The 14,848-nt window shown below is 48.7% G+C and overlaps 2 protein-coding genes across 2 annotated transcripts in view; both read right to left on the bottom strand.

Moving 5' to 3' along the window:
- Positions 1-10,914, bottom strand: part of LOC135817773 (uncharacterized) — a 32,432-nt gene extending 21,518 nt beyond the window's left edge. The window contains exons 1-8 of the mRNA XM_065331014.1: positions 10,563-10,914; positions 9,855-10,064; positions 8,524-8,677; positions 7,797-7,866; positions 6,811-6,900; positions 6,176-6,269; positions 5,283-5,339; positions 26-151 (exon numbers count right to left, since the gene is read on the bottom strand). Coding sequence (XP_065187086.1) covers positions 26-151; positions 5,283-5,339; positions 6,176-6,269; positions 6,811-6,900; positions 7,797-7,866; positions 8,524-8,677; positions 9,855-10,064; positions 10,563-10,685 — 924 coding nt within the window. The 5' untranslated portion in view covers positions 10,686-10,914. The remainder of the gene's footprint in view (positions 1-25; positions 152-5,282; positions 5,340-6,175; positions 6,270-6,810; positions 6,901-7,796; positions 7,867-8,523; positions 8,678-9,854; positions 10,065-10,562) is intronic.
- Positions 10,915-13,207: 2,293 nt separating this feature from the next.
- The window catches only part of LOC135817772 (uncharacterized), a 6,214-nt gene continuing 4,573 nt past the window's right edge, over positions 13,208-14,848 (bottom strand). The window contains exon 4 of the mRNA XM_065331013.1: positions 13,208-14,410. Within this exon, the coding sequence (XP_065187085.1) occupies positions 14,219-14,410 (192 nt within the window). The 3' untranslated portion in view covers positions 13,208-14,218. The remainder of the gene's footprint in view (positions 14,411-14,848) is intronic.

Here is a 14,848-nt window from a genome sequence, read left to right as displayed (position 1 = left end):
CATTTTCACTGTGACGCAATAATACCTTGGCATCCAGCATGGTTTGCTGGTAGGTCTTGTTCGTCTCCGGGTTGTAGTGGTAATAGCCGCCATTGTCTGTCCACCAGCCCAGGTACTTCACACTGAAATCACTGTCCAATGGTGTGCGGCTCTGTGCACAGGGTATACAGACAACACATCAACAACACTAAGTAACCCGGATAACATCCAATACTCAGTAATCTAGACAGGCAGGAATGCAACAAGGGAGAAGAAAAATACCGGTTTCGAAAAAAAAAGTGTCAGCACCGACGCAATCCACACAGTCCAGTAAAGCCAATTTAGTAACCGAATGTTTTCGTTCCCTTCTCATCATGGGTAAGTTGCTGTATTTTGACATTTTTCCATTATTCCCTTTACTTACCCATGATGAGAAGGGAACGAAAACTTTCGGTTGGCTTTACTTGACTGTCTGAATTGCGTCGGTGCGGATACCTTTTTTCGAAATTGGATACGCCTCCAATTGTTTAAAGTACCGTTTAACCGACCCTCTCTAATTTCCACTCCCTGTTTAACCTGTGAAGCGACTTCGGCATAGACAGTGAAATACGGTGTTGAACCGACGCATGCACTGCTGTACGCAATACGTGCCAGCACAGGATGAAAATGTGCACAATCCAGCATGCCAGGTCTGATCTTCTGCTTTGTTGTACATTGCACTGCACTTGACCAACTTGACTAAATTACCGCCCCCTGCCCAAAACCAGCTGGGAAGCGACATAGCATTCGGGGCGGATCAACGGTACTTTACGGTACTCCCTGGTGGTAACTTAAACTGTCACACCATGAGAACTAGCTTCCAGTGCAGATCCAGATGCAGTGTACAATGTACTTCAGAAGTAGATCATCAGACACTGCAGAACGGACCGTCACAGCTGGTTTTCATGGCAGTCGATGTCCATGCCTTTCAAAGTGGTTACAGGAAAACCTGTGTTTAGAAACCACTGTGATAAGAGATCACATGCAGTATGAGACCACCTGAGTTATGAGACCGCCTGAGTTATGAGACCACCTGAGTTATGAGACCATCTGTCCTATGGGGCCACCTGTCTTATGCGACCAGACCGTCCAGGACCCAGACCATGTGTCGGCATACCTCCAGACCTGAATTGAAAGACCGCCTGTCTAGAAGGACGGGGGTGTTGGCGGCGGCCAGTGTCTGCTCTAGGATTTCAAACCAACCGGGTACACGTGTACCTGGCACAACCATTGCAACCGGGTCAGAGCCGGGTCAGAGCCGGGTCAGAGCCAGGTCAGAGCCAGGTCAGAGCCAGGTCAGAGCCGGGTCAGAGCCGGGTCAGAGCCAGGTCAGAGCCGGGTCAGAGCCAGGTCAGAGCCAGGTCAGAGCCAGGTCAGAGCCGGGTCAGAGCCAGGTCAGAGCCAGGTCAGAGCCAGGTCAGAGCCGGGTCAGAGCCAGGTCAGAGCCAGGTCAGAGCCAGGTCAGAGCCGGGTCAGAGCCGGGTCAGAGCCAGATCAGAGCCGGGTCAGAGCCAGGTCAGAGCCAGGTCAGAGCCAGGTCAGAGCCAGGTCAGAGCCGGGTCAGAGCCGGGTCAGAGCCAGGTCAGAGCCGGGTCAGAGCCAGGTCAGAGCCAGGTCAGAGCCAGGTCAGAGCCAGGTCAGAGCCGGGTCAGAGCCGGGTCAGAGCCGGGTCAGAGCCAGGTCAGAGCCAGGTCAGAGCCAGGTCAGAGCCGGGTCAGAGCCAGGTCAGAGCCGGGTCAGAGCCAGGTCAGAGCCGGGTCAGAGGCGGGTCAGAGCCGGGTCAGAGCCAGGTCAGAGCCGGGTCAGAGCCAGGTCAGAGGCGGGTCAGAGCCAGGTCAGAGCCGGGTCAGAGCCAGGTTAGAGCCAGGTCAGAGCCAGGTCAGAGCCAGGTCAGAGCCGGGTCAGAGCCAGGTCAGAGGCGGGTCAGAGCCAGGTCAGAGCCAGGTCAGAGCCAGGTCAGAGCCGGGTCAGAGCCAGGTCAGAGCCGGGTCAGAGCCGGGTCAGAGCCGGGTCAGAGCCAGGTCAGAGCCGGGTCAGAGCCAGGTCAGAGCCGGGTCAGAGCCAGGTCAGAGCCGGGTCAGAGCCAGGTCAGAGCCGGGTCAGAGGCGGGTCAGAGCCGGGTCAGAGCCAGGTCAGAGCCGGGTCAGAGCCAGGTCATAGGCGGGTCAGAGCCAGGTCAGAGCCAGGTCAGAGCCGGGTCAGAGCCAGGTTAGAGCCAGGTCAGAGCCAGGTCAGAGCCAGGTCAGAGCCGGGTCAGAGCCAGGTCAGAGCCGGGTCAGAGCCAGGTCAGAGCCAGGTCAGAGCCAGGTCAGAGCCAGGTCAGAGCCGGGTCAGAGCCAGGTCAGAGCCAGGTCAGAGCCAGGTCAGAGCCGGGTCAGAGCCAGGTCAGAGCCAGGTCAGAGCCAGGTCAGAGCCGGGTCAGAGCCAGGTCAGAGCCGGCTCTGTTCAAGTGCGGCTACTGCATGTACATCAGCCTATGATCAGGGAATTAAAAATATTTTAGGGCTCCCTGATGTATATTGATTCCCTTCCGGGTCACAGGTGACGCGGTGTTCTTTTTCCAAACGGGTCAAAGTACCCCCCCCCCCCCCCAGGAAATTTGGGAAATAAAATAAAAAAATCGCTCACTCGCACCGATTTTCACCGGCTCATGACCTGAGAATCAACTTCATTTTTTACCATGGCCTAATGATGTAGTATGACACTCTCCAGACTGTCTTCGTCTAGTCGCGTGCATGTGTGATATGAGCATGCGCGACGTTGTAGTCGAGAGTCCTTTCGTCAGTCTTCTTGTTCGTCTCTTTGAGAGTAGTCTGTTTTTTGAAAGAGTACAAGGTGGAAAGTTGGTGAGAACATGTGAGACACCCTGATGTCACATTTCGCCATACGTTGAAGCCAAAGAAGGATCCGACGGACTTCGAGAAGAAGACAAAGAACGGCAGCAGATCCCGAATGTCTTCCTAGGGAGTGGAGGTGGGGACTACGATGAATCCCTACGCACTCTGGAAAACCAACTCAGCACACGCCTCCTGTTTATCCACCAGGAACAATGGCAAAAGCGGCTGCTCTCTAAGTACGGCCAGCTTGTGTTAATTGATGCAACCTACAGAACGACAAAGTACACTGTGGCTTTGTTCTTTCTGGTTGTGCCAACGGCAACCAAGTATATGGTAGTTGCTGAGTTTGTCATTTAGAGTGAGTGCGAAGGTGACATTGCGGAGGCTCTAGAGATTATTCGTGGAAAGGATCCAAATTGGTCTCCTGAATTCTTCACGACCGACTATTCGTAGGCTGAAATGTTACCTATTCGTCGTGCGTTTCCCGGTGTTCGAGTGATGCTCCGTGACTTCCATAGAGAACAGTGCTGGCTCAGGTGGGTGAAAGACAGCAAACAAGGCTCGTCGCAAGATGAAGCGAGCAGCCTCTCGGACATGCTTAGAGACTTGGCCTACGAGCCACCAGCACATGAAGGCCCAATTGACCGTGGGTATCGCCAGCTTGACCTCAAGTTGCAGGCGTCACAAGTGTGGCAGGACCACAAGGCTGTTCAATCCTGGCTGCAAACAAGGTGGCTGGAAATGCCAGAGTGCTGGGCCAGGGCTTGGAAAGGTGTAGGCTATGGTGTGAATGTATATACCAACAATGGCGTTGAAGCTCAAAATAAAGTCCTTTTAAAAATATACTTTCCTGCCACGCAACAGAACAACGCTGGCAACTCTATTCACTACCATTATCGAGATATTCCTGCCGACTCAGCTGAGAGAGTTCTCATTCCTCAATGTCAAGCAAACCTCTTCATACAGGACGTATACGGACTCTGTGCCAGCTTTCCTGCACGACCGCTCCAAAGACGTTATCTTGCACTGCGTGGCCCGCCAGACCCGTGCCAAGCAATTCAGCCCCGGTGACGTTGAAGCCAAGGGTGGTGGTTGCTTCCATGTGCTGTCAAAAAAATGAAACCCACGCCGTGGACTTCAAGATGCCACAGTGTACATGCCTAGACTGGTGGCGCACTACATTGTCGTGCAAACACTTCTTTGCAGTGATGTCAACGCATTCAGACTGGTCCTGGAATGCTTTACCTGAAAAGTACATGGAGCTTCCGTACTTCAATTCGAACCTTGAAACAAGGCAAGATATGGTTGAGCATTGTGCGTGGAGCAATGAGGACCCACATTATGAGCAGCCACAATGCAGGTAACAGCAGCACGCAGCCAACAGCGGTGCAGCTGAGCCAAGTAGCGTGTGAGGAACCTACCAAGCTGTCGATGGATGCCACGCCGGAATTTGAAGGCCTTCCTAAATCTCAGCCACATCACCAAGCACTCAAGTGCAAATCATCCAGTATGCGGTCCCTCTTCCGCCAAATAGAATGTGCAACGTACAACTTGGTGCCAAAACCCGGTGGGTGTTGGGAGAATCAATCATACAAACATACTCTTTCCACTCAAGGCCACAGCACAGTCACGCTCCCAGGCCATCAGGACAGGTATCAGCACGATGATTATCATCTCTGTCAGTCTTAACACTCACATGCCGCAGAGATTGATCGGCACTTGCACACACGTTGTTACTGGGGCCAAGAGTCACACCACAGACTGTGGTCACTGTCGCACCCAAGGGTCAGGCCACCACATTTGGAGATGATATCGTGCTGACGCCTGTCCTGATGGCCTGGGAGCCTGACTGTGCTGTGGCCTAGAGGGGAAGGAGTTAGTTTGGATGATTGGTTCTCCCACCCACGTGGCACCGAAACCCGGGACGCAGAGGATCAGTTTGTTTGTCGTCGTCGTCAACCAGTACTGTAAGCGATCGTGAGAATAAAGATTAGAGATGTGTGTTGCGCTGGAAGCGGAGCGTCACTGTAAGTTGGTATCCCCAGTGATGTTTTGGCTCGGAGAGCACTACATGATGCAGTGCTCTCGTAGCAGAAATTTCATTAGCCTACTCAAGCTCAACTGATGAGGGGTGAATTCCCTGAAACGCTGTGTATCGAGCAGGGAGTGGTGCTTTCTTGCCGGTTTGCCGAGTGGAATGTTCGACGGGTTTCTCGTGCGCTCCAGACGCAGTCGTGAGTCAGTCAAGTGTCAAGTCATTCGGCAGGAAGCGCGAGCTCCGGCGTTCGGAGTAGACACTTTCTTTAATTAAACTAGTCTTGTCATTTGTATCCTGCGTCTCGGGGAACGGAATGGCTGTGATTCCGTTACATGTGCCATACGCTAGACTTGTATCATTCCAAAACACAGCATCTTGTTCACTGATACCTTTCCATGGTACTTGAGTAGTGCGCCACCCCAATCATACATCGTGTCCTTCAAGCCCTGTATTGCAACACAAGAGAACAAAGCAGACTTGCTTGGCACTCGCTCGACTTTCTTTTGCGAATCACGCCAACCCAAGTCGGTGAAGCATAATAGAGGGAGAGGAAGAGCGGATGAAGTACAGACATGAACGGACAGTTAATGAGATGGCGTTGCAAACGACAGCCACAGTATGCTGATGCTCTGCTTGTACAACATGCCACACCGAGTAGACCGCTCGGCATCAGTGTATAGTAGCTGCGGAGGCGTGGGTTCGAATCCCACCGCTGCCACCATTGCAACATTCACACTCTCAAGTTATGGATTGTTAGTTAGTTGCCCATTCACATGGAGAAGAAGAAGAAGACAGAGGCAGTGCGAGTACCGGTATGTGCACAGCTGACCATGAATACATACGGCGTACTATTTATGTGTATACAAAGGCACACAATGAAAACCTTGGCAAATTCCGTTGTGACTCAGAGTTTCGTGGCTGAACCGATCATCAGACAACGATTGTGTGCCTTTGTGTACGCCGCTCTGCCTGAATCAGGTATTTCGCAGAACCTCTAAGCCTATTGCCTCTGTGTATTCATGTGTATACTGATTAGCGGTGTGATTTAGTACCTACATGTATATGCTATAGTAGTAAATTCCTTTAGTCTGGCATCAGACGCCTACAAACTGATCATCTGGTGCTCGCCACCATGCCTGTTCACTGTGCTAGCCATGATTCTAACCCACTCACCAATACAGACTCCCTACTAATGTACAGTGTGCCGTGACAAGCGTTCCAAAGAGAGGTCATCCAAGGTCACGACTCCTGAGCAATTCAAAGTAATTGTTTTAAAACATACCTGACCAGCCCACATGATTGTGGAGTGATTGAAGCCCTCTGGGATGTTCAAAACTTGGCCGTTGATTCCGCATGTAATGCCGCCGCCAACTTCCCTGCATGCAAGGCATCAGGGTCGACATTAAAAACTATTAATATGTTACTAATATCTGTCTGGCATGGACTGATCGATTCTGGGCAAAGTTTCAGTGTTTAACCACTTTATGGTGGATCTGATCTGCTCACCCACGCTGCACAATAAAGTAAGGCAAAAAACTGTTCTGAACAGATCTTTTCCCAGTTTAAGTTTCGTTTCTTCTGTCTTTCATATGGCTCAGCACTGTAACCAGGGGCGTCGCACACGGTACGGTCACTACGGTATTGACCGTACCACTATTTGCCCCAAGTACCCTGTGAATCAATAAAATGCACTGATTTGGGCTCTAAATTTTCCAAATTTTTCAGCTCAGCCACCCCTCCCCACGAGTAAATTGTATTTCAGATGGCTGACCGTACCACACTAAATTACCTTCCGACGCCCCTGGTAACTATGCATGCATTGTAATGAACCTACGTATCCTGCCCTAGAGAAATATGAACAAATACTATACTATCACCAGGCACTGAGAACCCCTCACTCGTGATAAGCCAACTCACTTGGCAATGTCCTGTATCCCCACCATGAAGTTGTCCAGTGGAGATATGACCAGGGTGCGTAGTGACTTGTCATAGATGGTTAGGGGCACACTGCAGAAGATCGGAATAGAATACAATAATTTGCATTCGATACAACGAGAACTGTGTCCATACTGGACAGATACTGGACAGAATATAGCAGTATTCTTGACTTTGGGGCATGACCTATTGTAATCTCCTACCATGAAGATAAGTATGACATTGTGTTTTCAGTCCAACATTGAGAACATTGTGTATACTTGGGGAGAAGGAGGAGGAAGAGGAGGAGGAGAAGGAGGAGGAAGAAGAGGAGGGAGAGGAGGAGGAGGAGGAGGAGGAAGAGGAAGAGGAGGAGGAAGAAGAGGAGGAGGAGGAGGAGGGAAGCCAATGGTCAAATCTGTAGCCATAGTCGCACAGGAGAAACTCACTGCTCTAACTGCAACGTCCTCTATATGAGCCCAGACTGTTACACAAGCTCATAGCGTCGTCACTTCGAAATGGCTGCATCGCCATTAATAATTTAATATAATAATCTTTATTTCAGGATTACCCAAAGGCTGACGCCTATCGGGGGCATCTCCTATTTGTGTATATACAATGAACATTGGAGTTGGGAAAAAGAGAAATGTGCAAAATGAGTTCGGAAACAGAGAGATGCTCACGGTACAAAAGATACAGTGAAAGAACAAGCAGTGTACATGTAAATCAATGATTGCACATTAGATGATAGGAGACAGATAGATGGGTGCATTCGTGTTCAGGTCCGTCATGATCAGAATTATGCGATGTATTTCTTCAGCTGTTTAGGGGCTACTATTCATAACGGCACGGTGGATTCGTTTTCCCAGGCAGGTGACTTCTCTTCACAACGATGAGATATAAGACCAGTTGCCCCAATTAGCAGAGTGCGGCGATCTGTGCCACTACATGCACGGCGCAATTCCACTTCCCACCCAACTCTTCCTTACCCGCCATTTGTTCCTCCCGGGAATTGGCTGTGATTGTTGAAGTGCCCGTTGTGCATGGACGGGAACGTATCTTGAAGCAAAACACAGAGAAAGAAAGTGCACTGCCATCAAACTAGGGATGTGCAGCTTGAGAGACTAGAAGCAAGTATCATAGAACCTCAACCTCCCATCCCACCACCACAGGATGGAATGCTGAATATAATGTTTTTATCATCCATTGTATTAAACTGTACTCCACACCACAACAACATGTCTTCTGAATAATAACCGGTATGCAAGCCACCCATCCACGTCACACTGATCCAGTCTGAGCAAATCAGCCGTGGCAGTGTTGCAAGAAAGGAGCAAGAAAGACGTTTTTAATAGTGTCCGTGTTGACATGCCTCCGCCGCGATGATTCACCATGTGCACAAGCACCCATGCAACTTGCCTAACAGTACACACCCGCAGTTGCACGCACACAGTCTTCCACAAGAGAGGAATACTACAACGTGTACAGACAGTAACCTCAGCAAACAGGTCAGTATATTCACGGTGTGTACACAAGTTCACAACGACTTTGCTCTGCTTTTACTCGTGGGCAACTTGTGTCGCATGCTCCTCTCCGTGGGTGAAGCACGTTCACAAAACACCGGCCACGTTGTGTATATCTGTAGACATAGGGGATTAGCAAGACTGGGCAAAATGGCCTGGTATCCACAGTGGCCCTGATTGCTCTAACATTTACCTGTGTATGTGATGTAATTCAGATCTGTGATGGCCTTGTCCGTAGCTGAGAACGTTGGAAAGAAGCTAGCAAGCTCGGCACTGCTACCACCAGGATTGTCCACGCTGACGGGGAAATGCTGTTCAAATACCACCGCCGGCAGATCTCTGTACGTCTGCAAAGCAGTATGGCAGGGAAATAGTCACAGATAATGAGAATTACTTCGAAGTAACAATAACAAAGTTCACAATGCATCAATCACAGTACAGTCCTGATGGCCAGTGCCATACGATCTAATGAACAAAGAGGCTTTGCGAATGAAACCATTACTACTATCACTGTCAGGACGGTGTTTAGATTTATAAAAGGAGAGGATAGGATGAGCACAATACACTGGTAGCACAGACAGGCAGTGAGTTTTCCTATGCCTGCACTGTGTTTAGTGTTGCGTTACTGCAACAGCACTAAGGATAAATGCCCATGCACACTCTCTCAGTCCAACACAACCATCACACTCCGGTAGGAATTACAAACTATACTTGATGAAGACAGAAGGAGAAGTGGAGAACACGGGGTACAGAGTAGGCATGTAAACAGCACAGGCACGCAACAGTTACCGCTGGTGCATACGAGGTGCATGTGCGTACGCGAAGGTGTGAAATAGGAAGCGGGGTCAAATTACATATGGATGCACTATGCCAAATATATAGGCACAGGTAGGTGACTGTACATCTCCCCTCCCCCGAAAAAAATGCGAACGGAGGCACACGAGAAAGTGCGGAGCAAAGGAGAGAGGGAAAGAAACGATAGCAGTTCTGGAGCGGGTACCAACGTGAGCATTACTCAGAATGATAGAGAGGAAAAAAACATGAAAAGAACACAGTCATAGTTCAACTGGAACACATGGAGTACACAGTGTTACTGTGTTCAGGCATTGGCAGCATAGCGTTGCGACAGAAGTTCCATGCCCAAAGTAAAGTCCCATCTAAGGGGCCGTCCGTAAATATCGAACATTTTTCACCAAACGAATTATTTTAGTTTAGACCCAACCCCTCCCTCCCTCCCTCCCCTCAGAACGTAAAAAAATGTTGAGATATACATGTGTATACAACAAAAGTCGCAAGTGTGTCACTGCTCCTAAAGACATGTACATGTATCGAACTTTTCTGAAACGAAATTGGTCAACCCCTCCCACCCCATAACGAACTTATTTCGTTTCGTGAAGTTCGATAATTATGGACGACCCCTAACTGTAATACATATAATGGGACTTTTGGTATAAGGGCACTTCGCGAATAAGGACACTTTTCTGATGCCCCGCCGAGTGTCGTTATACGCAAAGTTGACTGTACCTTGAAGTTGGTACGGAACAACTCCTGCTGCGTGTCCTTGGTCTTCCACTTGATAGTATCCATTTGATAGGCACCCAGAACATCCTGACCGCTGGACGCGAACGTTACATTACTGACAAGATCCTTGCCGAGGACCATCAGCGTGCCGTTAATCCTCACAGCAGACCGGCCACTCTCGATCCACACGTCCTTGGCTTCACCAATGCTGATCTGCATGTCCAACACAAGAGGCGGAGGTCAGTGACAAGTACGGATACATAAACAGGGGGCCTTCTGGCCATACTTGAAGTGCTCTCCGACATTCATTATTCTTTTCTAGTCCTGAACATGCTCAAATAAAACAGTAAATTTGTGCAGAGGCCCAGTATGCCAGTGTGTGTGTGTTTGGGGGGGGGGGGGGGGAGGGGCTCATGTGTCGTATGTAACTCTCCCGTGTGTAGAAGTGGAGTTACGAAATACACACATACTCATTCTGGGCGACTAAAGTGCGGCACTGAATGGGATAATGGACACACACACACACACACACACACACACACACACACACACACACACACACACACACACACACACACACACACACACACACATACACACACACTCTCTCTCTCTCTCTCTGACTCTCTCTCTCTCTCTCGGCTCTCTGTCCTTATTTCTCTTCAAGGCTGTATCAGCGGCCTAGTCGTCGCGTCTCTCTTCCTTGCTCACCGAGAACGATCCGTCGGTCGCGAAACCGAATATGAGCTGTGAGTCACTCGCGGCTGAAGCAGCCACACACCCGTAAAGGGCTATCAGGAGTGCCGTCCGGTATGCAAACGACCACAAAGCCATGACCGAACGCCAGGAGGGTGAGTGGGTGGCAGCACTATTGCTGAGGTAAACGCCCAAAGCTCGGCAACTTGCTGCTAGCTGAACCTATCCCGCCCAGGCAGTTTGTTTTTCTTTGGTCGCAGAGCACACCACTAGCAACTAATACCGGTACTTGCACGAAATATCCAAGAAATTTTCGTCCAGCAGACTCAGAGCTCAGCTAGCTAGCTCGCAAGTACCATCCTTTCAATCAAATGAAGGCCCTCGATAGCTAGGCACATTGCCTTTGGGTCATTTCATAATAATAATAATAATAATAATAATAATAATAATAATCCATGAGTAGATCTACAAGTAGGAGATTTTTCATTGATACGGTAGCTTGTTTCCTTTTCTTTCTTTTTTTTGAAGCTGAGACTTGTGAGTGTGAGATATAGGTCACATGGGTAGATCACCATGATCGCCAGATCACGCCAGGGACCAGGGTGAGGATATGATTGTGTAGATCTTGTACGTGTGGATGTCCCCCTACAGGCCCCCGTGTAATATGCCGGCATTTTTTTGAGCATTTTCGGTACAATCCGCGAACCCAGCAGCACTTTGGGTACTATGGCCCTTTGGGCTCGTGATGCAGCATTTTGGGGGTCTTTGTGGTCCACTTCACAACAATAACACACACAGAAGTCCCTGCTGTGAGCACGGTGGCTCGGCAATGGCTTTATTATTGATATTATTATATCTCCTTCCTGATATAATTATTTAAAGAGTCGGCGTGGAGAAAGCAATTTTATTAGTGCAATTAGGAGTATAATCGATGCAGACATGGCCAGACAACAACGAGTTCATGGAATTTTCGATTTTGAATAACATAAAAATCCTTAAAAATTCCATGAACTCGTTGTTGTCTGGCCATGTCTGCATCGATTATACTCCTAATTGCACTGATATAATTATATATATATTTTTTTCTTTTTCTTTCTTTTTTGAATAATTGTACGCATAGGGCCTGATATCATAAGAAAAATTAGCACAAGACACTGCTGCTACTGTAGTCGCACAGCAAAACACACAGAAAACGACAAAATGTTACAATGAATGTAACAACACCCGTCCAAGCCAAAGGACCGACATCCCTACCCCAGGACGGCATCTCGAAACCCCCACACACTCACCACACGGTCATCATCCAGCTTCAGTTCAATCACTGTATTCTTCCCCTGCAGACTCAACCCCCCCTGTCACTAGCCATACAATCTGAAGCTGTATGTAACCATACAATGGCCCACGACGCACACACCACCCCTACGTTTTTTTTTTAAACTAAAAAAGAAAAGCAGTCGTAACTGCAACAGCCACATGGCCAATAAGAAAAACCAATACGATATATCGATAAACACACACCCAGAAGTCAGGGGTGGGAGGGTGGGATACAAACTGCACCAACGAAAAGCCACTGCGAAGTGACAGGAATGCGGTCCAGCACAACATTTTTGCGGACGCAAAAAGTTGTGGGGAAATCCCAAAATCGGTGCGATTTTGCATGAGCCCAAGGCAAATGTTCAGGTTACCCACAAACAGAAAGACACAAGCTTTCCAACTCTCTTTGGCCGTTGGAAAGCGTACCGAAACGGAGCACTTGGCCGTTGTGTATCAAGACGACAAGAGAGAAGAAAAACTTCCCAAACAAGAACGTCACTTCCGCATTCCGTGGGTTATAACGTTAGCTTCTTGTTGAGTAGTTTACCATGGCAGACTCGATCAAGTCTCAGCTTATTCATTGAGTATTTTCTGACTCCCTGGTTTTGACGGCGTGTGCTGAGGATTACAAAAAAGTGAGCATTTCCGAGCATTTTCGGCAAGGTTTACGAGAATTTCCCAAAAGCATATTCGGCAACGTTTCGGGCATATTATTATTACACCGGGCCCTACCCCCGAGTCCCGACCTCAATCTTGCCAATGACGTAGGTAAAATGGCAATTATTGTCTGGTGTTTGTCTTTTGCTTTTGCTCCTGCTATGCTGATCTTGCTGTCGGTTAGCACATGTATAGCATTAGCAAGTATTAGTTAGTTGCTGACTGTCCTTTTTCACGCCTCCATCATTGTTGCTGCGCTAGGAACTACAATTATTTATGAATATGACATGTCCTATGCGAAGGTTTTCACCCGGCAGCAGAGGGAGTCCTGAAAGCTTTTCACGCAAATCTGCAAGTCTATTGTAGTGCACTTGATGCTCATAATTATCACGGCCGCATATGTGTAGCATGGCCTGGTGCATGTCATTCATGGACATTGTGTGCATGCTGAACCTACTTGAACACCCTCCCCATGCGAGCTACGCGCCTGCACACACCACACACACACACACACACACACACACACACACACACACACACACCACACACACACACACACATCACACACACACACACACACACACACACACACACACACACACACACACACACACACAAACATGTGCAATCCCACAGCAGCAACGAAACCCCTTGCAAACAGCAAGCTGTAGTGACGATCATATTTCGCATTGCTGTGCCGAGAAAAAGCCAGAGATTATAAATACGGTGAGGGTTGAAAAAGGTTTTTTTTAAGACACATTTCATGATGTTATTAATTTTCATGCAGCAGCAATCAGAATCACAATAATAGAAAAGCTAACAGGATCGCTTTTCTAGATAAGTCGGACAGGGCCGTATCAATCTGTGCTGCACATAATATCTAAGAGTAAAACTAAGCTTGTACACACAACTATAATAGAAACTAGATAACAGTACATGGGCGATATTGTTGACGTAGCCGGTGGGAACTCCAAGATAAAAAATCAGATGCAACTAGAAAAGGTCAAGTAACGGATAGGAAGTCGTCAGTCAAGTTTCAAAGGTTGTCCAAATCTATCACAGCTAGCAGAGGGTCGAGCCGTAAAAAAAAGAAGAAAGAGAGAGAGAGAGAGAGAGAGAGAGAGAGAGAGAGAGAGAGAGAGAGAGAGAGAGAGAGAGAGAGAGAGAGAGAGAGAGAGAGGGGGGGGGGGGAGAGAGAGGGAGAGAGAGAGAGAGAGAGAGAGAGAGGGGGGGGAAAGAGAGAGAGAGAGAGAGAGAGAGAGAGGGGGGGGGGAGAGAGAGGGAGAGAGAGAGAGAGAGAGAGAGAGAGGGGGGGGGGAAAGAGAGAGAGAGAGAGAGAGAGAGAGAGAGAGGGAGAGGGGGGGGGGGCACTCAACGGAAGGAGGCAGAGCTGCTACTAAAGGGGGAACTGCGATACGAATAGAAATGCGCCACTAAAAGTGCAACACGGATTCTAGTGCCGCGGAAATCAAGCGGCACGTCTAAAAACACAACAAACATCAAACTTCAAAGTAATACAAGTAGAAGTGCGTCACTAAGTTATAAAATGACGACACAGGCACACACATCACTATAGTGCCAGCAGAAAACACAACTCTGGTCCATGTATGGGTTTGCGTGCACTCGCCCAAGTGAGGATTACAATAATATAAGCTTCACAGTAGGCCAGCACCTCTGTCAGCTGACTTGGCACTGTCCACCTAGCAGAGTTGATAGAGGACAGCGGCAAGAATAGCTAACGTAACCCATGTGCTCAGCATAGCAGTCCGTCCACTTCCACTGCCTTCTCCAGTACTCCTAGGAATATTCGAAATAGTCACTCGCACTCCACGATGATCAGAAATTTGCAAAGGACCAAGCGGAGAATACACATACTCATTGGCCAACACAACCTGCATTGAGCCAGAGCAGACAAACGACAAGGAAAGGTGGCCACATTAGGCAACTCGGAAATACTTCACACACACACACACACACACACACACACACACACACACACACTGCCAAAACTGGTCACGTGGGTCTCCCCGAAAAAGGGGAGAGAAGATCAAAAGGAATATTTGGAAAGATGACTAAATTGGCTATTGAACCACCCAACCGCCGCCACCCCCTGAAATCCCAAACTCTGTGGGGACTTGGAACTGATCCCACTTATGGGCTCCTCTCTCTCTCTCTCACACACACACACACACACACACACACACACACACACACACACACACACACACACACACACACACACACACACACACACACACACACTACTACTACTACTACTACTACTACTACTACTACTACTACTACTACTACTACTACTACTACTACTACTA

This window comes from Sycon ciliatum, chromosome 5 (assembly GCF_964019385.1).
Source record: "Sycon ciliatum chromosome 5, ocSycCili1.1, whole genome shotgun sequence".
Classification (NCBI taxonomy): Eukaryota; Metazoa; Porifera; class Calcarea; order Leucosolenida; family Sycettidae; genus Sycon; species Sycon ciliatum.
Note: the sequence above shows the minus strand (reverse complement) of the source record. Positions and strands in the feature narration are given on the sequence as shown.